Source organism: Hemitrygon akajei, chromosome 7, assembly GCF_048418815.1.
Source record: "Hemitrygon akajei chromosome 7, sHemAka1.3, whole genome shotgun sequence".
In the NCBI taxonomy this organism is placed as follows: domain Eukaryota; kingdom Metazoa; phylum Chordata; class Chondrichthyes; order Myliobatiformes; family Dasyatidae; genus Hemitrygon; species Hemitrygon akajei.
In genome coordinates this window covers 131,868,842-131,893,370 of record NC_133130.1, presented here as the reverse complement: position 1 = coordinate 131,893,370, position 24,529 = coordinate 131,868,842, and the positions used below count along the sequence as shown (strand labels likewise).

At 40.9% G+C, this 24,529-nt stretch overlaps 1 protein-coding gene across 1 annotated transcript; it reads left to right on the top strand.

The window, feature by feature from the left end:
* The first annotated feature begins 13,292 nt into the window (after nt 1-13,292).
* Nucleotides 13,293-22,720, top strand: ran (RAN, member RAS oncogene family). The gene is made up of 7 exons (XM_073051958.1): nt 13,293-13,403; nt 13,997-14,041; nt 15,751-15,835; nt 19,606-19,731; nt 19,811-19,998; nt 21,463-21,633; nt 22,318-22,720. The coding sequence occupies exons 2-7, from the start codon at nt 14,006-14,008 to the stop codon at nt 22,360-22,362; spliced, it is 651 nt and encodes a 216-aa protein (XP_072908059.1). The 5' UTR covers nt 13,293-13,403; nt 13,997-14,005; the 3' UTR covers nt 22,363-22,720.
* Nucleotides 22,721-24,529: the final 1,809 nt, after the last annotated feature.

Genomic DNA, 24,529 nt, shown 5'->3' with positions numbered 1-24,529 from the left:
GTGGACTCTATGAAGTACTCATTTAGTAGATGGGGCCCACTTACATTTTCACTTGTTGGTCATATTCATATAGTTAAAATGATGATTTTACTGTAATTTTTATATTTATTTCAGAATATTCCTGTTTTTTTTGACGAAAAAGTTTTTTGATCAGATTGACTCTATTATTTCTATCTTTTATTTGGGATAATAAAAGACCAAGGATTTACAAAAGTTGAAAAAGGATGGAGGTCTCGCTTCGCCTAATCTAAGAATGGGAAAAGGAAAGATCTGATGAAATGTCATTGTGGGCTGAAGATATGGCTCGGACACTGAATTCAATTAAAGACCAACTGGAAAAGAACAGTAATGAAATGATGTCATTTTTGGGAAAACTTAAAAATCTGGAAACTCAAGTCACTACACACGAAGAGGAATTGAAGATAACTAAGCAAATATTGCTTGAAACTACAACTTATTTGGAAAGATATTGAAATAAGATTATAGACCTGGAAACTAGGTCTCATCGAAGGAATACACAAATTATTGGGCTGCATGAAGGAGCCAAAAATGGAGATTTAACTGTTTACTTTGGTAAGCTTTTTCATACTTTATTTCCTACTATATTATCACAGCTGCCTACTTCGAGATTTCAAGATTCAAGTAATCACAGACTGTTCTGGTTTGTTTTCATCATTTTAGGATTAAAGATCAAATAATGCGACAGGCAAGAAAACAGAGAGTTTTCAGATTTGAGAAATCTGAGCTCCGTTTTTATGAAGATTATCCGAAGGAGGTAATGGAACAAAGATCTAAATTTGCTCTGATAATGAAACAGGCATATGATAAGAAATTGTTTCCTTCCTTGCATTACCCAACAAAAATTATAGTTTTTCCTCCTGATTCTCCTCCTCATATATTTTTTGATCCTAAGGCTGCACTGGCGTTTGTTTAAACCATACCTGCTGCAACTGCCGATTGAACTGTCTGGAAGGTTTATGAAGGCTGATTTATGAAGATTTATTTCATTAAGAGACTATTCAATTTCATTGAGAGACTATTAAAAGTAGATTAGGGGACTTGTTCGTTATTGCATATCATCGATTTTTTTTGGAAAGAAGATTTATGGTTCAGGTATGACTGTTTAAAAGGTTATTTGGACATTTGAGAAAAAGAAGATAAGAGGATTTAATCCTTTAAACTAATATCTGGTTTGATTTTTTTTGTTTCTTTCTTAGTTAACTAACTGGTAGTTTTTCCTACTAAAAAATTTCTTTATATATATACACACACACATACACACACACTTAGTGGAGGTTTCAATATATAATTGATATAAAATATATTTATATAATATTATTAGTTGGTATTTTTGAAAACTTAGTTGGGTTAAATTTGCTATTAATGTTTCTTGCTTTTTTTGCTCTTTTTTTCAAAAATTGTGATGATCTATTATTAAACACTATGCTTGGTTTCTTTAAGTAATATATTTTAGATCTTAATAACTGCTTTTTAAAAAAAATATTTTCAATATATTAGCATGTTTTTATGTAATAGAATATTATATCATCTTATAACTGAATTTAAAGCTTTTTTAGGGGATCTAATGGTAAATTTAAGATGGCACTGGTTTTTCTTTTTAAGAGATAATAATTTTTCAGTTTTCTCTTTGCTTAAAAAAGATTAAATATAAACATCAGATAGTTTGTAGATGCTGGAATATAAACACTTTCTTTTGTTGAGACTTTGCCATTCCTCTTACAAGGTCAGTGGGTTCCATTTCTTTTTTAACTGGGGGAGGGATAGAGAACCCTTTTAAACTTTTTTTTGGACAGACAGAGCAGTCTAGGCTTTGTTTATCTATCATAGGGTGCCTGCTGCTTTCTGGGCTGTGGGGGGAGGGGTGGGGTTAGAGTTAGGGGTTTTTCCCATTGAGTGTGTCTGGAGCATGCGCGTTTTCTATGTGGTTGTATTCTTCATCGCCGCCATTTTTGATCATCCCATATTGGTATGTGCTCTGCGCATGTGTAAAGTAGAATAAAATTATAGAATAGTATTTAAACGGATTAATGTAATAAGTTGGAATGTACGTGTTTGGAATTATCCTATCAAACATAAAAAGACTTTTTAAATTATTAATCGATTCCAGCCTGATATAATGTTTGCCCAAGAGACGCATATCAGGGCGGGAGATCAAGATAGATTTTTTAGATTGTGGAATAGTTTGCAATTTCACTCCACTTCTCAAAATAAAACTAAAGGGGTGTCTATTTCTATTAAATCCAATATTTTATTCCTTCAAGAGGATATTAAGTCAGATTTTAATGGTAGATTTTTAATTGTTAAAGGAGTAATTTGTAATAGAAAAGTTGTTTTGGTTAATTTGTACGGTCCTAACTTAGACGATCCTTTTTTTTAAAATGTATTTACTTTACTGACTGATTTAAATGAATATATGTTGATAATGGACGGGGATTTTAACTGTTGTTTAAATGCCTTGATTGACAAGAGCTCAACCAACCAGCAATTTCCAAATCGTTCTGCATCACTTATTAATTCCTTTTTGACCGATTTTGGATTGATTGAACTATGGGGATATTTACACCCTGATGACAGAGAATTTTTTTTTCACATGTTTATAAAAAATATTCGAGGATCGATTATATTATAGTTGATCCTCGTTTCTTGCCTAGTGTGAATATGACACTATTGCTGTATCTGATCATGCGCCTTTGAGTTTGTTTTTCGAATTTGATGATGTCATTCTTGCCCGCCCACCTTGGCATCTATCTCAGACATTATTGAAGAATTCCGACTTTGTTAGCTTCATTGAAACCCAGATAAAAGAATTTTTTTCTTTTTAATGATATAGGGGGTATGTCTAACGTATTCATATGGTATACATTTAAAGCATTTTTACGTGGTCAGATCATTTCTTATTCAGCTAAGCTTAAAAAACTGACTAAAGTAGAATTAGATAAGATTTCAAAACAAATTAAAGACTTAGTTAATATTTATGCGATTTCCCCTAATAATGACTTATTTAAACAAAGGGTGGAACTTCAATCACAATATAATTTATTATTAACTCATCCTATTGAAGGCTACTTGCTTAAGCTAAAAAGTCAATTTTATATGTTTGGAGATAAAAATAACCAACTGCTTGCATCTCAATTAAAAACTGCCCGAGCCAAAAGGCAAATTTTGAAAATCTGTAGAAAAGATGGCACCCTGGCTTGGAAATATGAAGAAATTAATAAGATTTTTCAAGATTTTTTATACTGAACTTTATAAATCTCAATTTCCAGTGGATTCTTCTAAAATGAATGCTTTTTTACAAAAGATTTCTTTTCCCCAAATTTCTGTTGAGGATCAAAAAATTCTTGATGCCCAAATTATTGAAGCCGAAATTCATAAAGCTATTTTTTCAATGCAATCTGGTAAGGCCCCTGGACTTGATGGCTACCCTGTAGAATTTTATAAAAAGTTTGGAGAATTGCTCTTTCTGTATATGTTGGAAATGCTTAAGGACTCCTTTGTGAAAGGTGATTTACCCTCTACTTTTTACGAGGCTTCTATTACTTTAATTCTTAAAAAGGATAAAGATCCTACTGATTGTGCCTCATATAGACATATTTCATTATTGAATGTTGATGCTAAGATCCTGTCAAAGATAATGGCCAATCGGTTGGAAAATATTTTGGGTAAAATTATTTTTAAAGATGAAACAGGCTTTATAAAGGGTCGTTATTGCTTTTCAAATGTTCAGAGATTATTTAACATTATATACTCGTCTTCTTTTAAAACTCCACAATGCGTCATCTCTTTGGATGCTGAAAAAGTGTTCGATCGAGTCAAATGGAAATATTTATTTAATATTTTAGAGAAATTTGGTTTTGGTGTTAATTTTAATAATTGGATTAGGATGATATATAAATCTTCTATTGCTACTGTTATTACTAATAACTGTAGATCCCCTTTTTTTCAGCTTTCACGGGGGTTGTCCATTAAATCCTTTGTTATTTAACAATATTAGAACCCCTTGCTATTGCTCTTCGTGAAGCTAAAGATATTCATGGGATTCTTGTGAATGAGACCATTCAGATGATTTCTCTTTATGCTGATGATTTACTGGTTTATATATCTAATCCTGAGGAATCTATCTCTGCCTTGCTAAAATTATTTAATGAATTTGGAGATATTTCAGGATTTAAAATTAATTTTAATAAAAGTGAACTGTTTCCTTTGAATGAATCTGTTTCTATGCATGATAATTCTCCTTTTAAAGTTACGGATTCCTTTAGATATCTTGGCGTTATAACCACTAAAAAATATAAGGATAAAGCTAAATATAAAGCTAATTTTGTTCCCTTGGTAGATTCTATGAAGTATTTACTTAGTAGATGGAACCCACTTACGTTTTCACTTGCTGGCCGCATCCATATAGTCAAAATGATGATTTTACCAAAATTTTTATATTTATTTCAGAATATCCTTGTTTCTTTGACTAAGAGGTTTTTTGATCAAATTGATTCTATTATCTCATCTTTTATTTGGAATGATAAAAGACCAAGAATTAGTAAATGTCACTTACAAAAATTGAAAAAGGATGGAGGTCTTGCTTTGCCTAATTTAAGAATGTATTACTGGGCTGTTAACGTGCGATATGTGTCCCTTCAGTTACACTGGGTTGATAAGAACGAGCGGCCATTTTGGGTAGATTTGGTATTGAAAGCTGTGAAACAGTTTTATTTAACCTCGTTATTGGGAGCTGCTCTACATATACAATTAGCTAAAGTTGCTAATTTAAATTTATACCCTGAGATTAAATATTCTTTACAAATTTGGCTCCAGTTCCATAATTTTTAAATCTTAAAACATTTAAACTTTGTAGTTTAATTTATCGAAATTATTTTTAAGCCTTCTTTGAGTGATCCAATTTTTTTACTTTGGAAAAATAAAGGTATTAATTCTTTTTTGGATCTATCTAAAGAAGATAGACTGATGTCTTTTGATAAATATTCTCTTTCATACTCACACTTTTTACAATACCTTCAAGTTAGACATTTCTTACAGAAATATTTAAGTAATTTTCCTTACATATCAGATGCCGACCTGTTAGATACTATTACGAGTATGAACCCTTTGATGAAGGGTTCCATTGGAAGAATTTATAATTTATTATTACAATGGGATAAGCGTCCTTTATTTAAGATTAAACAAGATTGGGAAAAGGAACTTAATTTGACTATTATGATGGAGGAATGGACACAGATTCTGAAGTTAGTTAACTCTTCTTCAATTTGTGCTAGTCATTCACTGATTCATTTTTAAATTGTACATTATCACTATTTGACAAAGGAGAGATTGTCTGAAAACTTTCCTAGTGTTAATAGTTATTGTGATAGATGTAAAACTGAGACAGCTACACTGACACACATATTTTGGTCTTGTTTCATACCGGAACAGTTTTGGAAGTCAGTTTTTTCTACAATTTCTAAAGCACTTAAAATTAATTTACAACCTAACAAATTAACTGTGCTTTTTGGAGTAATTCCTCAAAATATCCACGGTATTTCTTTGTCTGACCAACATGTTATTGCGTTTGTTACATTGATAGCTAGGAGGGGCATTCTGTTGAAGTGGAAGGATATGTCGGCTCCCACTCTGTCACAATGGTTCTCTCAAGTGTAACCGGGTGACTACCGAATGCTATTCATTATCGTTAAAAAGTGTACTCAGGCATTCATCCAGGTAATGCGAGAGTGGTTGTCTGTGCCTTTAAGTGGAGATGGTGACGTCATGACGTGCGCGCGGGATAGCGGGGAGACCATTTTGCTTTCGGCTGCCGAAGCTGGTAGGGTGTTGGAATCAAGTTCCCCCAGAGGTGTGAGGCATGGTGAGGAAAGATTTTCACGAGTAAAGAACTCAACGCTGGATAGCTTCGCTTGCAAAGTTCCTCACCGGCCAAGTAGAATTGCCACTGCCATTTTAGTTCTGTATTAGTTTTGTGCGATTTTCTTTGTATTTTTATACTGCAAACGCTATTGGTCGATACACAACTGTGTGGATCGAAGGTTAAACAGAGATTGTAACAGCAGGTCCTGATTGTAAAGTCATTCATTTTGTTTTATGACCCTCTTCTGACACTTAAACATCTAAAACAGATAAAGGAATTAAAAACCGAAAAAGTATTGTTGTCCTGAGTGTGTACTTTTCCCCGGGCCACAACATTTGGTACCAGGAGTGGGGTTAATTCCAAGCCAGTTCAGAGGGTCTCTGATTGTTGTATACAGTATAATCTACAATACCTAATATGGTAGTGGTGAAGACCGGACCGCGTTCCCGTCAGGCGGAAGGAGAGAGCACCTGTTGTCTCGTGGAGAGCGTGGTGGAGCCTCGGGACTGGGCCGGGACGTCAGGATGCAGAGCGGTGACATGGACCCAGGGAATGGCGGGCCGTGAAGCCATTGCGTTTGCAGCAAAGGACGACAGCAACTCCTTCTGCAGGCTTGTGAAAACCTTAAAGATTTGAGCTTTCACTATGTCACACTCAGAGGAAAAACCTGTTGAACTTGATTTGAATGAACATATTAGGGAATTGTGTAGTAGGTATGATGAAGCCATGGCAACCATAGATACATTAAGCAAAAGGTCCTATGTATACGTCCCAAGGGAAAGACACATTGTTCCATTTACGGGGGATGTTGAGAAAGATGGGAGGTCTGTTGATGACTTTATTGAAGTACAACATGTACTTCATAGTAGAAATCAGTCTAACCGGGATCAGTATGACTTTGTCATGTCCCTGCTCAGGGTGCAGCCTTAGAGGAAGCACGTATGTGCAGTGATGCTGGGGAAGACTGGGCTGATGACTGTTCACCTATCTCAGGGAAGCGTTTAGGACAAGCGTAGCGCACCCCAGCGGTGGCATAGCTTCTATAGTCGCAAACAGCGCGAGGGTGAAGACGTAAGAGAGTTTTCACAGGCCCTAACCCAAGCTCTTAACATGATACTGAAGCACTCCCCTGTGGCCATGACCAACGTGGTACTAAGTGATCAATTTATAGAGGGGATCAGGGATCCTTCCCTCAGAAGGGAGCTCCACAGATTCGTGCGGGACCACCCCGAGTCCTCAATGATAGAAGTGAGAGAGGAGGCTCGTCTGTGGCTCCTGAGCCCCTGGGAAACACAAAGTTTGGAAAGTCAGGGTGTAGCAGTAGCCAGGCACGGTGCTCGATTGTTAAAGCTCGGGAATCTGAGTCTGTCACTCTAGATAACGTCCTTAAAGTAGACGCAGAGCAGGGCAAAGCCCTTTGTGAATTGACTCAAGCAGTGAAAGATCTCACTGTACAGAGGGATTTTACTCGCGCTACTAGCAGCAGACGTAATTTACAGCCTAGGTTCACAGAGGATGGGCAACCAATACGTTTCAAGTGTCAGGTGGGAGGGCATTTGGCCAAGAATTGCCCACAGAAGCGGGGTGGAGTCTGCATCCTCCTGCCCTCAAGAGGTTGGGAGTCAGGCAATTCGGCGGAACCTCATAGATACGGAGGATGTGCCGCTATCCGTGACCAGTTACTGCAACACGCGATAGGAACATGTCCAGTTGCTGAGCTGGAAATATCAGGTGTCCCTGTCCGTTGTCTGTTGGACACAGGTAGTCAAGTAAGCTCCCTGACCGAGCAGTTCTTTCGAGAACACTTGAATAGAGAGGACGAGGATATGTTGTCCACTGCTGGCTGGCTTAGGCTAACAGCTGCAAATGGTCTTGATATTCCTTACCTTGGGTATCTAGAGCTAGAGGTTCGAGCAATGGGCATGAAGATACCAAATTGTGGCTTTCTAGTAGTCAGGGATCCTGGTGGCACCGGACCACCTACCCCATGTATTGTAGGCATGAACATTATCAGCCAGTGTAGGCAACTTGTCTACGCAGAGTTTGACACCGCCCTAGAAGGGAAGCTGGATTCTGATCAGAGAGATGTTTGCCAGAAAGTGCAGATGCACACTACTGGAAAAAGAACAGTAGTCCGAGTATTGGGAAAAGATACTGAGCACATACCTGCTGGGTCTGTAATCACTGACAATGACCCCCTATCCCACTTGAAAACTGCCAAGTTGGGCGCAGTGGAGCAGAGATGGATCTCTCAGCTGTCAGGGTTTGACTTCGATGTCTGGTATTGTCTGGGTCAGAGCAATACCGTGGCTGATGCACTCTAGGCAGCCATTTGCAGGGGAGCCTGAGCCTGTCTCAGAAGATGCGGAGTTTGATGGGTCAGTGGCGATCTGTAGTTTGATCAATCGCGGCACTGGTTACCGCTGGTCTTAACAGCTGTAGGGTTAAGCAGATTTGAGCCTGGGAAGCTGGTACTAGTGATGTAAGTGGTCTGATGCAAGGGAACACTCCAACGCTAGCTGTACACCAGGGCCAACTGAGGGATGCGCATGCCAGAGCTAAAGAATACTCTGAACAGAAGGCGGCAGAACGCATTGCCTGGCAGGAGGACAAAGTTCACTGTCCCAAAGTTGATGTGAATGCGCTGGTTTACTTGAGGAACAGACCGTTAGGCTGTAATAAGATCCAGGATGCTTGGAACCCAACCGTCTACAGGGTGGGAGAGGTACTGGGCAACACATACACTGTGGAAGCTTGGGAGGGTGGGCCCAGCGAGAGGGTGAACAGGGTAGACATCAGGCCCTGTGAGAACCATCCCACTCCAGCTCCCCAAAGGAGACTGCAAACTCCAGTAACTCAGGCCAGCTCACCCCTGGGGCAGGAATCAGATTCTGAGGGTTCAGAAACTGGTGTGATAGTGGTGAAAGATATGTCAGAACAGGGTGTACAGAGCCTTGACCCTAGCCTAGACAGCATATCTTCTGAAAACGTGACACCTGCTGGGCCTGAGACTGGGGAGCCAATGACTGCTAATGCAGGGGCGGAGGTCAGTAGCCCTCCTGGGGAAGCACCCCGCAGGAGTAAACGAGTAAATGCTGGACAGCACCCTAGCCCACATCGCGAACCAATGTCAGTCCTTGCTGAAGCCTCCATAAGACCGGCAGCAATGTCTGAGATACTGGCCAGTCTCAGTTCAGTTCTCTTTAGAGAAGCAGTTAAGGAGTTTAAAAGTACCCTTGTAGTGAGCAAGTAATCGAGGACGATTACTTGAATGCAGGGGAGAATGTAACCGCGTGACTACCAAATGCTATTCATTATCGTTAAAAAGTGTACTTAAGCACTCATCCGGGTAATACGAGAGTGCCTTTAAGTGGAGATGGTGACATCATGACGCACATGCGGGATAGCGGGGAGACCATTTTGCTTTCGGCTGCTGAAGCTGATAGGGCGTTGGAATCAAGTTCCCTCAGAGGTGCAGGGCATGGTGAGGAAAGGTGAGCACTAATTTACAATATCCATGTGAATTCATTTATGCTTGTAGGCGAATTGAGAATATCGGTAATTTGACGTGTTTTACATGTGGGTGCTTTAGATTTTCACGAGTAAAGAAGTCGACGCTGGATAGCGTAGCTTGCAAAGTTCCTCACCGGCCAAGTAGGTCAGTCTTCCTGTAATTTAACTACCAGGCAATATCTTGTAAAAGTTGTGCCAAGGTGTACCTTTTGTCTAACTTTATTGTATCATGACTGATTGTGCATGTAACGTGAATGTTTAGTTGCCATTCGGGGGTTCAGCACGTGTGTACTGAAAAGTAGTAGACTTCTTAGATGAGAGGTATTCGCTTACATTTTCACTGCGATGTATAAGGTACAGGGATGGGGGGATTCTAATGTTGTATTGTGTTCCTTCAGAATTGCCACTACCGTGTTAGTACCGTATTAGAACCGTATTAATGCTGTATTAATTTTGTGCAGTTTTCTTTGTATTTTTATACTGCATACGCAATTGGTCAAGACACAAGTGTGTGGACCGAAGGTTAAACGGAGATTGTAACGGCAGGACCTGATTGTAAAGTCATTCATTTTGTTTTAAGACCCTCTCTCTGGCACTTAAACATCTAAAACAGATAAAGGAATTAAAACCCAAAAAAGTAGTTGTTGTCCTGAGTGTGTACTTTTCCCCGGGCTACAACAGAAGTGATGTTATGTCTTAGTTTGGAGAAAATTAGAAGTCGAACCTTCGAACCTATGTTTGATTTTGAGAAAAGATGGGGTTCATTTGCTCGATACTACCATTTGAGTTAATTGATAGATTTCCTCCACGATCTAATTGTAAATTTTGGCTATGTCTCTGTGACTTTCTTTGATACAGAGATCAGAACTGTTAGCGGTACTCTGCGTGTAGTTTGACCAAGGTTCATACAAGTTGGTCAAACTTAATCAAGCTGTTGATTGTAGCAACTGCCTCTGAAATATCATTTCCCTTGAAACCCCTTGTTGGGCCCTATTTTTTTTTGATGGCGGTTTGATGTTTACCTTTAGAAGCTTTTTGTATGATGCATGGCTCTGGGGTTGAACACCTAATGGGTTCTTTTTCTCTCTCTCACTTTTCTTTGCTTTAGTAGGGTTTTTTCTTTCTTTTTTTTTGTGTCACCATATTTTTCAATCTTTAAAACATTTTTTTTTCCTTTGAGACGTTGTAAGTGCTACCTACTTCGATGTACTCTTGTTATTTTGGATAATAATAATAAAAAGATTTGAAAAGAAAGAGTTAATATATGAGAAGTGTTTGATGGATCTGGGAATCAGAGCTAAAGGAATCTGATTCCAAGAATCAAGGATCAACTTTGTTAGCCCTATACAGTACATATTAGGAATTTGCTGTGGTGTGTTGGTCAGGGCACAACATGCAACAAAAATCAACATTCAACAATTATAAAGAATTATTTAAACGGTTAAGGTACAGATATGGAATAAAATGTGCATAAATACACAAGCACCTGTGCGTAATCTGATTAACCTTTCTAGTGAGCCCCCCACCCCGCTCCCCAGCCTCCTCTATCAATTACCTCAGTCACTGCACTTTAAACCACTTCTTATAAACGCTATTTACATTGTAAATACATGCTGGTATTTGTGTATTTATGCACATTTGTTGCATCTTGTGTTGACCAAGATTCTTCCTCTCAGGTTAGTGAGACTAGAATGAGAGGTCATAGGTTAAGAGTAAAAGGTGAAATTTCAGATGATGGATCTTGGCCTGAAATGTCGATTCTTTATTCCTCTGCCTGACCTGCTGAGTTCCTCCAGCATTTTAGAACATAAGACATAGGAGCAGAATTAGACTATTCGGCCCATCAAGTCTGCTCTGCCATTTCATCCTGGCTGATTTATTATGCCTCTCAACCCCATTCTCCTGTCTTCTCCCAGAAACCTTTGATGCCTTGCCTAATCAAGAACCTATCAAACACCTCTTTAAATATACCCAATGGCTCGGCCTCCACAGCCGTCTGTGGCAACAAATTCACCACTCTCTGGCTACAGAAGTTTCTCCTCATCTCCCTTCTATTCTGGGGCTGGGCCCTCTGGTTCTAGATTCCCCCACCTTAGGAAATATCTTTTCCACATCCACTCCATCTAGGCTTTTCAATGTTGGATAGGTTTCATGGAGATTCTGAATATACTGTGAGTGATGTAAGAAGAGTGTGTGTGGGGGGGGAAACGCCTTCACTCAGAGGGAGGTGGGAGTGTGGAGTGAGCTGCCAGTGGGAGTGGCCGATGAGGGGGCGATCTTTTCACAGAGCGTGGTGGGTGTGTGAAATGTGCTGCCAGGGAGTGGTGTTAGAGGCAGGTACATTAGACATTTAAGAGGCTCTTAGATAAAATCTGTATGACTGCATGATTACAACTACCTTAAATGTTCCACATGCGCCTTACGCCTTGTTTTGCACCTTGGCTCCAGAGTGATGCTGTCTCATTTGGCTGTATTCATATACAGTTGAAAGACAATTTCAGGATGCATGGCAGCGATATTAAATCTTATTCTGATGGACAACAACACACACAAATTGCTGATAGAACACAGCAGGCTAGGCAGCATCCATAGGGAGAAGCGATGTCGACGTTTCGGGCCGAGACCCTTCGTCAGGACTAACCGAAAGGAAAGATAGTAAGAGATTTGAAAGTAGAGGGGGGAGGGGGAAATGCAAATGCAAAATGATAGAAGACCGGAGGGGGTGGGATGAAGCTAAGAGCTGGAAAGGTGATTGGCGAAAGTGATACAGAGCTGGAGAAGGGAAAGGATCATGGGACGTGAGGCCTTGGGAGAAAGAAAGGGGGGGGGAGCACCAGAGGGAGATGGAGAACAGGCAAACAACTAAATATGTCAGGGATGGGGTAAGAAGGGGAGGAAGGGCATTAACGGAAGTTAGAGAAGTCAATGTTCATGCCATCAGGTTGGAGGCTACCCAGCCGGTATATAAAGTGTTGTTCCTCCAACCTGAGTTTGGATTCATTTTGACAGTAGAGGAGGCCATGGATGGACATATTAGAATGGGAATGGGACGTGGAATTAAAATGTGTGGCCACTAGGAAATCCTGCTTCCTCTGGCGGACCGAGCATAGGTGTTCAGCGAAACGGTCTCCCAGTCTGCGTCGGGTCTCATCAATATATAAAAGGCCACACCGGGAGCACCGGATGCAGTATACCACACCAGCCAACTCACAGGTAAAGTGTCGCCTCACCTGGAAGGACTGTCTGGGGCCCTGAATGGTGGTGAGGGAGGAAGTGTAAGGGCAGGTGTAGCACTTGTTCCACTTACAAGGATAAGTGCCAGGAGGGAGATCGGTGGGAAGGGATGGGGGGACGAATGGACAAGGGAGTCGCGTAGGGAGCGATCCCTGCGGAAAGCAGAAAGGGGGGGGGAGGGAAAAATGTGTTTGGTAGTGAGATCCTGTTGGAGGTGGCGGAAGTTACAGAGAACTTCTGATGGACTTGTGGCACGATGCGCGGCTCCCGGGAGCCTCCCAGGCACCGACACCTGCCGCCCAGAGACCAGCGCGCATGCTCAATCCCTCTCTGCCGCCATCCCTCCCGCCCTGCCTAGTGCGCATGCTCGGTCGCGCTCTCTTCCCTGCCGCACTCCCTGATGCGCGCATGTGCTCTCCTTTCCGCTGCGTCTTCCGTGGCGCGCATGCTCAGTTCCTTCACTTACCCCTTCTCGCACTACCTGAGGTGCGCATGCTCAGTCCTCACACCTACACCCCTCATCCCCTTTCACTCCTGACAGTGGTGCGCATGATCAGTCCCTCCACTTACATCCCAACCGTCCCCGTTGCCTGAGGTGCGCATGTTCTTTGCTTGCGCGCCGCCGCGCCCTCCCACCCGTCCCACTGCTGTAGTGCGCATGCTCTCTCCCGCCCCCGCGCGATCGTGAGCGCGCCGGCCTGAGGAGTCACGTGGCGCAGACGGCAAAAGGCTATTAGACGGTCGGGCGTCCATTTTGAGGGAGAGACTCTTCTGGAAGGTGGGCGCATGTGGTGGTTCAGTGTGGGATCCGGGTGGTGAGAGGCTTCGGGAGCATCGCCATCCCACCCCTCCTTCCTTTTCAGGGATACCCTGCCGGTTTAGGACCCCGACACTCGCCGTCCGGGCTCCCTCCCGGCCTCGCCGTCGCCGCCGTTTCCCGCCGACCAGGACCCCAGCGCGCCTTCTCAGGCCTCGGCGGCCCCGCCCGGCCGCGGGCCTCTTTACTCCCTCCCTTCTCGCTGCGGTAAATCTCCTCGGCTCCCCCCGGCTCCTCAAGGCCTTTCCCCGGGGCCACATGGACAAAGGCGGGAAGTGGAGGCTCCGCGGCCTACATGCACACCGGCGGCGGGTTTCCCGCGCAGCTTCGGCGCCTCCCTCCCCCATCCCTCCTTCCCTCTTTCTTGGTGCGCGGTGTGCGTGTGTGACGGTGGGGTGGGTGGGTTGGAGAGGGCTCGGGGTCGGTATGAAGGTTCAGGCCGGCGGCGACTCTTTGTTACCGAGAGTTGGGGGGGAGAGGGAAGCGCGGGTTCCGCTCCCATGTCGGCCGCTGTCTCACCGTCTCTACTCTCTTTCTCGCTCTCCCTCCGGCAGCTACGAACTATGGGCGAACAGGGAGAACCTCAAGTTCAGTTCAAGGTAAGGGACTTCTTCCCCTCCAGCTCTCCAAACCAGGCCTCCGGTACCCCACATCCTGTCCTGGCACCCGGTGGTCTACCTATGTCCGGGCATCATCCTGTCCCCGCCCGCCGGTGCCCGATAACTGAATTAAAATACATAATAGTTAAATTAGTGCGATAATAAAAATATTGGGGTACTGTACATAGGTTTCTGTTAATGATTTGATATTTTATGTGCTCTATGGGATGTATCAGAGTCAGGGTTGATATCACCGCGTGTGAAGTTTGTTAACTTTGTGTCAGCAGTATAGTAATATATGATAGGAAAAAGGAAATTACAGTTGTATATATAATTAGTGCAAAAATAAAAACCGAGGTAATACATAATGAGCTAATGGGTTCACGTTATTGAGGCAATATTTTGTGCTGTATGGGATGTATCATACAGTTTCATAATCTCAGGTATTATGAAAATTGCTAAGTAGTAGTACAATGCAATAAATAACTGTAGATTAGTTATATATGTAATTAAATAGTGCAAAAGAGCCAAAAATAGTAGTGTTTCGTGGGTTTGATGTCCATTCAGAAATTGGATGGCAGAGGGGAAGAAGCTGTTCCTGACTTGTTGAATGTGTGCTTTCATCCTGATGGCACCAATGAGAAGAGGGCATGGAATATCCTGGGTATTCTTCATGATGTTCAATGTCTGTAAGAGCATTTTCTATAGATACTTTATTTCAATCAATAATCACCTTAACAGTGTCCATAATCCATCAGGTGAATACTGTATCTTATTATTGGATTGAAAAAAGGGTTAAAATATGTGGGGATAAGTTTGATTTTAATGAAGCATTTTGTTCAGTCATAATCAGAATAAAGATTTAATATCACTGGCATATGGCCTGAAATTTGTTTTGGCAGAAGTACATTGTGGCGCAAAGTAAAAATTACTATGCATTACAATAAGAAGTGTATATAAAATTCTGCACAAGAACAACTGAGTTAGTTTATTAAATATTTAAATTAGTACAACAACAGGAAAGGAAAATATTGTGTTCATGGGTTCAATGTCCATTCAGAAATTGATGGCAGAGGGGAAGAAGCTGTTCCTGAATCGCTGAGTGTGTGCCTTCAGCATCCTGTACCACCTCCCTGAATGCAGCAATGATGAGGGTGGGGGGAGTCAGGACTCTGAGAAGTCGTGTCTTGTTCGTAGTCTGCGCTGTGACTACATATTTAAAGATACATCTCTGGTAATGTCAGCTGCTGGGTGATTGAACCCTTCTGTGTTTTTCAGATTCTGTAATTTATAAATTCTTTGGTTTCTGATCCTTATTGAGAGCAATTGAGTGGTGGCATGAGTGTGCCTGCATGTTTGATCAGTTCCTCCCTCCCCCTCCACTAAGCCTTTATACTCCACACAATCTGAAAATTGCTGCAAGATTGGATCAGTAGTTAAATTAACTAGCCAAGTAGAATACACTAACTAGGTTGGAATGATATTTTTAAAACTGCAGTAAACTATGGAGCGAGCTAATGGAGAAATTGAATAAAATGACCTTCCAGAAACAGTAATGAGATAGATCTTTTTGACAATTGTGAATATACTTGACTCTAGATTTGGCCTTGTTTATTCCAGAACGATGTCTATAGGTTGAGACTGGTCTGTTTTCATATTGTTTAATTCTGTTTCACTAACAAAAACTGATTTCCATCACCTTTCTCCAGCTTGTACTTGTCGGAGATGGTGGCACTGGTAAAACAACTTTTGTGAAGCGCCATTTGACTGGTGAATTTGAAAAGAAGTATGTAGGTATGTGACAGTACTGTTCAATTCTTTATACCCAAGCTAATTCACAACAGCCTCTGGCAGACCTGTGTACGATTCCATGCCTTTCTCAGGGCATGCAAGTTTTTCATTTTCTTGTAATTAAGTAATTATTTCCCCTTAAATCTGATTCACTGCCCTTCTGGGGAGCATTCTAGATCAGTTTTGTGCAGTTTTTAATGTCCTAAATTCTGTCCTTTTGACCGACTGGAACAAGTGACAAGATGATTTACTCACTCTGTCTTGCTGAGCTCTTCAGTGATTTGAGCATGTGGCCATGTTACTGCTGCTCCGACAATCACAAAAGTTTCTCAAAAGCTGCTCTTGGTTCCATTCTGATAAATTTAATGCCTTCACATCGGTAGTGTGCCCAAAATTTGCAGTATTCTCAATTGATGACTTCAAAGAGTTTAACAGATCTATCATTTGGTTTGTGGTTTTTATTCTGCATAATAGCAGATTTCCTCAACATTGTTACTGTACCAGTCTATGCTGTCCAGAAACTAGATGTCATTCTAGCTGTTTAATGCATTTTACATAAAAACAAGATATAATAGAGCAAAAATTAGTAGGAAGTTAGAGGATTAGGAAGCTTTTAACATCAAACAGAAGGAAACTTAAACCCCATAACAAGAGAAAAGATGAAATATAAAGGTATGTTAACCAATAATATCAGAGGATGCAGTTTTTTTTAGATTACTGTATAAAGAGTAAAAGACAAGTGGATATTTGACCGCTGGAAACTGATGCTGAAGTGCTAGTAATGACAGACTAAAGTATTTTCTGTCAGTCTGCTGGAAGACACCAGCAGGATGCCAGAAATATGAGAGTCAGGGCAAAAGTGTAGTTCCTATTTATAAGGAGAAAGTGCTTGGGAAGATGAAAGGTAGATAAGTCACCTGGATCAGATTGGACTGCACTTGTGAGTTCAGAAAGGTAGTGACCATTAGTAATGATCTTTCAACAATCACTAGTTGAAAGATAACTTTCAACAGATAACAGTATTCTAGTTATCAAAGATAACTAGAATGATAACTGAGGACTGGAAAGTTGCAGATATCACTCCAGCTTACAAGAAGGGAACGAGGTAGAAGAAAGGAAATTATGGGCCAGTTAGATAAGTCACCTGGATCAGATTGGACTGCACTTGTGGGTTCTGAAAGGTAGTGACCATTAGTAATGATCTTTCAACAATCACTAGTTGAAAGATAACTTTCAACAGATAACAGTATTCTAGTTATCAAAGATAACTAGAATGATAACTGAGGACTGGAAAGTTGCAGGTATCACTCCAGCTTACAAGAAGGGAACGAGGTAGAAGAAAGGAAATTATGGGCCAGTTAGCCTGACTTAGTGGTTGGAAAGATGTTGGGAGTCCATTTTTCAAGGATGGGGTTTGAGGTACTAGGAGGCATATAATAAATAGGCCAAGTAAGCATGGTTTCCTTAAGGGAAAATTTTGCTTGATGAATCTGTTGGCATTTTGAGGGAAAAGCAGACAGGATAGACTTAAAGAGCCAATGGTATTACAAAATAGATAGTAGCATGGATGAAAGATTCACTGCTTGGCAGGAGGTGGAGTAGGAATAAAGCACACCTCTTCTGGTTGGCTGCTGGTGACTAGGGTTAGCGCACTCAGAGTATTGATGCAGTTTTGATCCTTTTTTTCTAAAAGATGAGCTACCATTGGAGAAGGTTTAGAGGAGGTTTTTGAGTGATCCCAAGAATGAAAAGGTTAAAATATAAGGAGTTTTTGGCTCTGGGCCTGTACTTGCTGCTGTTTAGAAGAACAATTGGGGGGGGGGGGGGATCCTCACTGAAACCTACATTTTGAAAGGTCTCAGAGTGGATGTTTCCTACAGTGGGGAATCTAGGACCAGAGGGCGCAGCCTCAGTAGAGGGACATCTACAGTGGCATGCAAAAATTTGGGCACCCCTGGTCAAAATTACTGTTACTGTGAATAGCTAAGTGAGTAAAAGATGACCTGATTTCCAAAAGGCAAAGTTAAAGATGACATTTTTAAAAAATATTTTAAGCAAGATTACTTTTTAATGTCCATCTTTTACAATTTCAAAATAACAAAAAAGGAAAAGGGCCCAAAGCAAAAGTTTGGGCATCCTGCATGGTCAGTACTTAGTAACACCCCCTCTGGCAAGTATCACAGCTTGTAAACGCTTTCTGTAGCCAGTTAAGAGTCTTTCAATTCTTGTTTGGGGGATTTTCACCCATTCTTCCTTGCAAAAGGCTTCTAGTTCTGTGGGATTCTTGGGCCATCTTGCATGCACTTTTATTTTGAGGTCTATCCATAGATTTTCGGGGGACTGGGGGCCATGGCAAAACCTTCAGCTTGCGCCTCTTGAAGTAGTCCATTGTGGATTTTGAGGTGTGTTTAGGGTCGTCCTCTTCATCTTCAGCTTTTTTACAGACTGTGTGATGTTTGCTTTCAGAATTTGCTGGTATTTTAATTGAATTCATTCTTCCCTCTACCGGTGAGATGTTCCCCATGGCATTGGCTGCAACACAAGCCCAAAGAAGGATCAATCCACCCCATGCTTAACAGTTGGAGAGGTGTTCTTTTCATGAAATTCTACACCCTTTTCCCTCCAAACAGACCTTTGCTCATTGCAGCCAAAAAGTTCTATTTTAACTTCATCAGACCACAGGACTTGTTTCCAAAATGTATCAGGCTTGATTAGATGTGCCTATGCAAACTTCTGACATGGAATTTTGTGGTGTTTGTGCAGGTGTCACTGCATAGCAGAACAGTGCACCACCACTCCAGAGTCTGCTAAATCTTCCTAAGGTCTTTTGCAGTCAAACAGGGGTTTTGATTTGGCTTTCTAGCAATCCTGTGAGCAGTTCTCTTGGAAAGTTTTCTTGGCCTTCGAGACCTCAACTTGATCTCCACCGTTCCTGTTAACTGCTATTTCTTAGTTAAATTACGAACGGAGTAAGTGGCTACCTGAAAGTGCTTTGCTATCTTATAGCCTTCTGCTTTGTGGGCATCATTTATTTTAATTTTCAGAGTGTTAGGCAGCTGCTTAGAGGAGCCCATGGCTGCTGATTGTTGGGACAAGGTTTGAGTAGTCAGGGTATTTATAAAGCTTTGAAGTTTGCATCACCTGGCCTTTCCCAACGATGACTGTGAACAAGTCATACAGCTAATTAAGGTTTGAGACCTTGGTAAAAGTTATGAGAGCTCTAATCTCTTGGGGTACCCAAACTTTTTCATGGTGCTCCTTTCCTTTTTTCACTCTTAAAATTATGCAAAACAAAAATAATACACTAATCTTGCTTAAAATGTTGATAAGAATGTTTCACCTTTAACTTTGACTTTTGGAGATCAGATCATCTTCTACTCAACTATTCACAGTAACATAAATTTTGACTGGGATGCCCAAACTTTTGCATGCCTCTGTATTTAGAATGGTTATGAGAATTTCTTTCGTGTGACTGGAGGCTGGGTAGTGGGGATATGTAAAGTGGAGAGCGATGGGTTCTTGATTAGTCAGGGCATCAAAAGTTGAGGACAGGTTGAGAGGGATAATAAATTAGCCATGATGAAATGGCAGAGCCCACTCGATAGGTTGAATGGCCTAATTCTGCCTCTGTCTTGTTTTATGCATTGAATTCTCCACAAAGTCAAGCCAAGAATTGTCAATTGAAAGCCTGTATGCTCATCGCATAATTGTAGGGGTGTGATGTTTTATCTCCTTGTGAATTCTGGGGTAATATTGTGCTTTTTGCTTTGCAGCAACTTTGGGAGTTGAAGTTCACCCATTAGTGTTCCATACTAACAGAGGACCTATCAAATTCAATGTGTGGGATACTGCTGGTCAGGAGAAATTTGGTGGTCTCCGGGATGGTTATTATATTCAAGGTAAGAGTTCACATTCTGTAGCTCCTGAGAGCCGTAGTTTTGAGTATCTTAGGTTCTTACTCCCTGTTTCTTTTAACAGCTCAGTGTGCCATTATCATGTTTGATGTAACCTCACGGGTGACATACAAGAATGTGCCTAACTGGCATCGAGATCTGGTGCGTGTATGTGAAAACATCCCCATCGTGCTGTGTGGCAATAAAGTTGACATTAAAGACAGAAAAGTGAAGGCAAAATCTATTGTCTTCCACAGAAAGAAGAACCTCCAGGTATACTATCCTAATGGTCTTCACTCTTGTTGGAGTTTGTTGTCTGATGTACTACTGGGTGTTTTAATGTACCCATGTGTATTCATCAGACATCTTTACATTTTGAGCAGGCACTTTGATTTGGAGAGGATTTGATTTAAAAAAAACTTCTTACTCTTGAACAATGTTTTTGTCATGTCTTCAGATAGGCTGATATATTTTATTGATATACAGCATGAAGCAGGCCCTTTGAGCCATGCTGCCCACAACTCACCTATTAAATCCTGGTCTAATCATGGGACAATGCAAGTCCTTTGTACTGTGGAAGGAAACCTATGTGGTCATGGGAAGGATGTACAAACTCCCAGGGGGACATGATCCTGGGTAGTTGTTGTGCTAACCACTATGCTGGCCATTAGAATGTGGCTGTTGAGACTAAATTTTGGAAATCTGGCAAGCTGCTGTTTTGTGGATCTATTGAGGAATGATTCTAGGTTCATAAAGATGGTTGGTGAAATCGATTGTTTCTAGTTTGCTTTTACAGGCGTAATGGAGAAAATTGGTTGTATACTCGGTTCAGTTAGTCAGGTGCAAGCTTGGGGGTGGGGGTTGGGTAGGAGTAGATACAAACTGAGTCATAGATAAGTACAGCTCAGAGATCCTTAGCCCATGCTGGACATTTGAACTGCCTACTCCCATCGACCTGCATTTTGACCATAGCCCTCCATATGCCTCCCATCCATGTACTTGGTCAAGGTTCTCTTAGAAGTTGAAGTTGAGCTTCCATGCACCACTTGTGCTAGCAGCTTGTTCCACACTTTCACCACCCTTTGAAAGTTTCCCTCGTGTTCCCATTAAACTTTTGCCCTTTGCTTTGCAAGTTGGATATTGACATTTGTCATCTTGTTGTAAATTTAGTTTTGCAAATTGACATCAATTTAGGGGAAACATTTCAAAATTAAAAACTGTTCTGAGGCTTTTCTGTGCAGAGCATTTGCTTGGCAAACCTGTGGTTGTGACTTTACTCAGGAGTGCAGCATATGTGGTTGGATGGCCTACAGCTTGGAAAGCAGGTCTGCAATTACTTAGAATTGACAAACCAGTGCTGTTATTGAAGCTATTGAATGCTTTTGGGCGTTGGTAGGTTCTTGTGGGTTTCAGAAGGGTTATTGTCTTAGCTTTCAGTATTACCCAGTTTGGGCATCGGGATTAAAAGTTCCAGGAAACTGAGAAACGTTTGCAATTTGCTCTTGGGTGGGAGCTAGGGAGATTATGCTTGGGCATGCTGGAATGATTTTTTTGGAAAAATTGGGGGTAGACTTTTCAATTGTGATTTGTTTTTAGTTGATTTGGTTTAATGTTACTGTTCTTGCTCATTGACAAAGTTTATCAGAAAGGAATGGTGCAGTTTGGAGGCTGTTCATCACATTTCGAAGGTGGGGAGCTTTGCTTGCTGCACACTGATATTTGCTTGCTTCCCTGCAGTACTATGACATTTCTGCCAAAAGCAACTACAACTTTGAGAAGCCGTTCCTGTGGCTTGCCAGGAAGCTCATTGGAGATCCCAACTTGGAGTTCGTTGCTATGCCAGCCTTGGCACCACCAGAGGTTCAGATGGACCCGCAACTAGCTGCACAATATGAAGAGGATCTCAAGGTACAGTATCTCTACCCTGAACAACTTTACCATTTCCATATTTGTTGCTTACAGTACATCAGGCCTTCAAGTGCCTGCAGGAAAACAATCCTGAGGTAGTATTTAGTAACATCTGCACCCTTTGATAATACATTTACTTTGATTTTGACTGAGCCGAGATAGAACCTCTATGCACCACTATGAAACTCCTTACAGCAATTAAGCTAATATGCCAAGACACATAACATGGTGTGCACCTTGGCAAATTAGCTTAATTGCTGTAAGGCATTTCATAGTGGTGCAGAAATTATATCAAAGTATTAGCCAAAACTATTTGTGGTTTGTAAATAGAATTTATTTCTCAATAAAATGTTGAAGCACTTGAATGATCTTGGATTGATATTCTGGAGTAAAGATATCAATTTGATAGTCTGACTTTCTTGATGTTTGTATCAGTTTTCATGGATTCAAGATTTGTCCTGATCAGTATAAACTTATAAAAATTGCAGAAGTAATGAGTTTTGTAATGTTTTGAAATCTACAAAATGTTGATACAAAAAAATCCATATCCAATTTACAGTATACTTTGGTGTTTAAAATTGGATGTGATTAATGGTTGGGGTTTTCTTTCCTATGTCTGAATGCAACCAGTGTCTAGTGAAATGCACTCTTATACAATGTCTGCTTTTGTTTTCCATGCACCAGATTGCTCAAGACACTGCATTACCAGATGAGGACGATGACCTGTGAATTGGTGGCTGGAGTCGAACACAGCAGCCTAGTTTTATAGGCAGCTGTCCTGTGATGCGGTGTTTGCCAGTTAATTAGAACAGCTTAAGTGCTTATAATCTTTAGGAGGCTAAAGGAGTTGAAATTGGAAGTGAATGCTGTGCGGTATGACCATATTCTTCACAATTAGATCTGTGTACTTGATACTAAAACTGTTGATAAACTGCAACATTTGAGTGTATGCATAATTTAATTTATGATACTGGTAAAATCACAATACATCGTTACAAGTTGTATGTTAATGTCATTCCTACTTTTTGTTAACCTTTTTTGTTTAGATCATACAGTTGTGATCTTAATAAAGTTGTATTCCAAATGACTCCATGAATTGTGGCATTAAAGTGCTCGGCATTACTTCCAATGTTCCGTGTTTTTAACCTGTATTTAATCTACCAACCTTAGTGGTGCTTGCATGGTTACTTTTCCAGTGATAGTTAAGTGTTTTTTTAAAAAGTGAAAGGAATCGACATGGAGGGGTAACCTTTGTCACTGGTGGCTATAGTAACCAGCCAATCCAGTACATATTGACTTAAGCTGTTGAGGTTTTAGGATTGTCCAACAATTTCTGGAGTAATAATTGATCACTGCAGTTTTGAAATGGTTGATGCTGGAAAAATATACAGCCAATAGTAATTGCTGAAGTTTTGTTAATTGCAGAGTAGGCCCTTCTAGATGTTTAAGCTCTGTTGTGAGCACCCCACCAATTTAACCCTATTACCCTTTTGCCCAACTCATCTGTGCTGTGTTACCCAAAGGGCTAGTCTCATCAGTTCGTAGTGCTCTAAACCTCTCTTATACTTTTCAATGTTTAGATATACAGCACAAAATATTCTGGGCCACCCAATAACATACCAATTTAGCTCTAGCCTAATTGGGACAATTTACAATAATCAGTTAATCTCATAATCTGTAGGTCTTTGGACTCTGGGAGGAAATGAGCACACAAAGGAAACCCACATTTTTCAGAATTGGGTTTAGTATCACGAGCATATGTCATGAAATTTGTCTTGGGGTAGCAGTACTTTGCAATGCATAGTATAATTCATTTTTTCTAATATACTAAATAAGTAAGTAGTGAGGTTGTATTCATTGTCCATTCAGAAATGAGAGCATGGGAAAAGCTGTTCATTGTTGATTGTTTCTTCAGTCTCCTGTACCTCCTTCCTGATGATACTAATGAGAACAAGGCACACCCTGGATGATGGATGCTGAGGCATCACTCCTTGTCCTGGATACTATGGAAAGACAATATATACTGTGACATACCAGGCTCCCAAGAAATAGCTATTGTTCCTTAGCTGCATTGTTAGGTTGGGCCCAGGATAGATTCTTAGACACTGACCAGGGAGGAACATATAGCGACTCCTTTGAGGTGATGTCAGAATTGAGTTGAAGTCTGCCACCCTAAGCTGTCATAGTATCACATTAATGGCTGCATTCCATGATACCCCATAGGTGAAGGGGTCAGAATATGACAGTTTATCTTCAGGCAGGGGTCAAAAGGGTTTGATTTTTATTGATGTTTATTTTGGAGGGAATTGGAAATGCAGTCGTTGGCCTCTATAGCTGCAAGGGTAACACTTTTTTCTATTAGTGCTGCTGCTGCAAAGACAAATTCCATGACACATGCTGGTGATACTAAACAGCAAAACATGAGAAAATCTGCAGATGCTGGAAATTCAAACAACACAAAATGCTGGTGCAAAATCACTTCCAAATCTTAGTATCTTTCTCTTCAGTTAGTCCTGACGAAAGGTCTCGGCCGGAAACGTTGACAGTGCTCCTTATAGATGCTGCCTGACCTGCTGTGTTCCACCAGCATTTTGTGCGTGTTTGGTGATATTAAACCTAATTCTGAAATGTGTGTGCTCCTGTCTTCTCCCATAATCAGGAGTTGAATACATGCCCCCAAAAAAGTAAGTAGGATTATGGGATACAAATTACAATGGCAGATAGGGCAATACAATAGTGATAGGGGATTTCAATATGCAGGTACATTAGGAAAATCCTGTTGGAGCTGGATCCCAAGAAGACATTTGTAGAATATCTACAAGATAGCTTTTTAGGGCAGCCTGTGGGTGAGCACATTAGGGAATAGCTGTTCTGTAATGAATCAGATTTGATTAGA

Coding starts and splice junctions, on each gene's coding strand:
- ran (XM_073051958.1), top strand. CDS start 14,006: ATGGGCGAACAGGGAGAACCTCAAGTTCAGTTCAAG. Junction 19,732..19,810: donor GGATGGTTATTATATTCAAG/GTAAGAGTTCAC, acceptor TTCTTTTAACAG/CTCAGTGTGCCATTATCATG. Junction 19,999..21,462: donor ACAGAAAGAAGAACCTCCAG/GTATACTATCCT, acceptor GCTTCCCTGCAG/TACTATGACATTTCTGCCAA.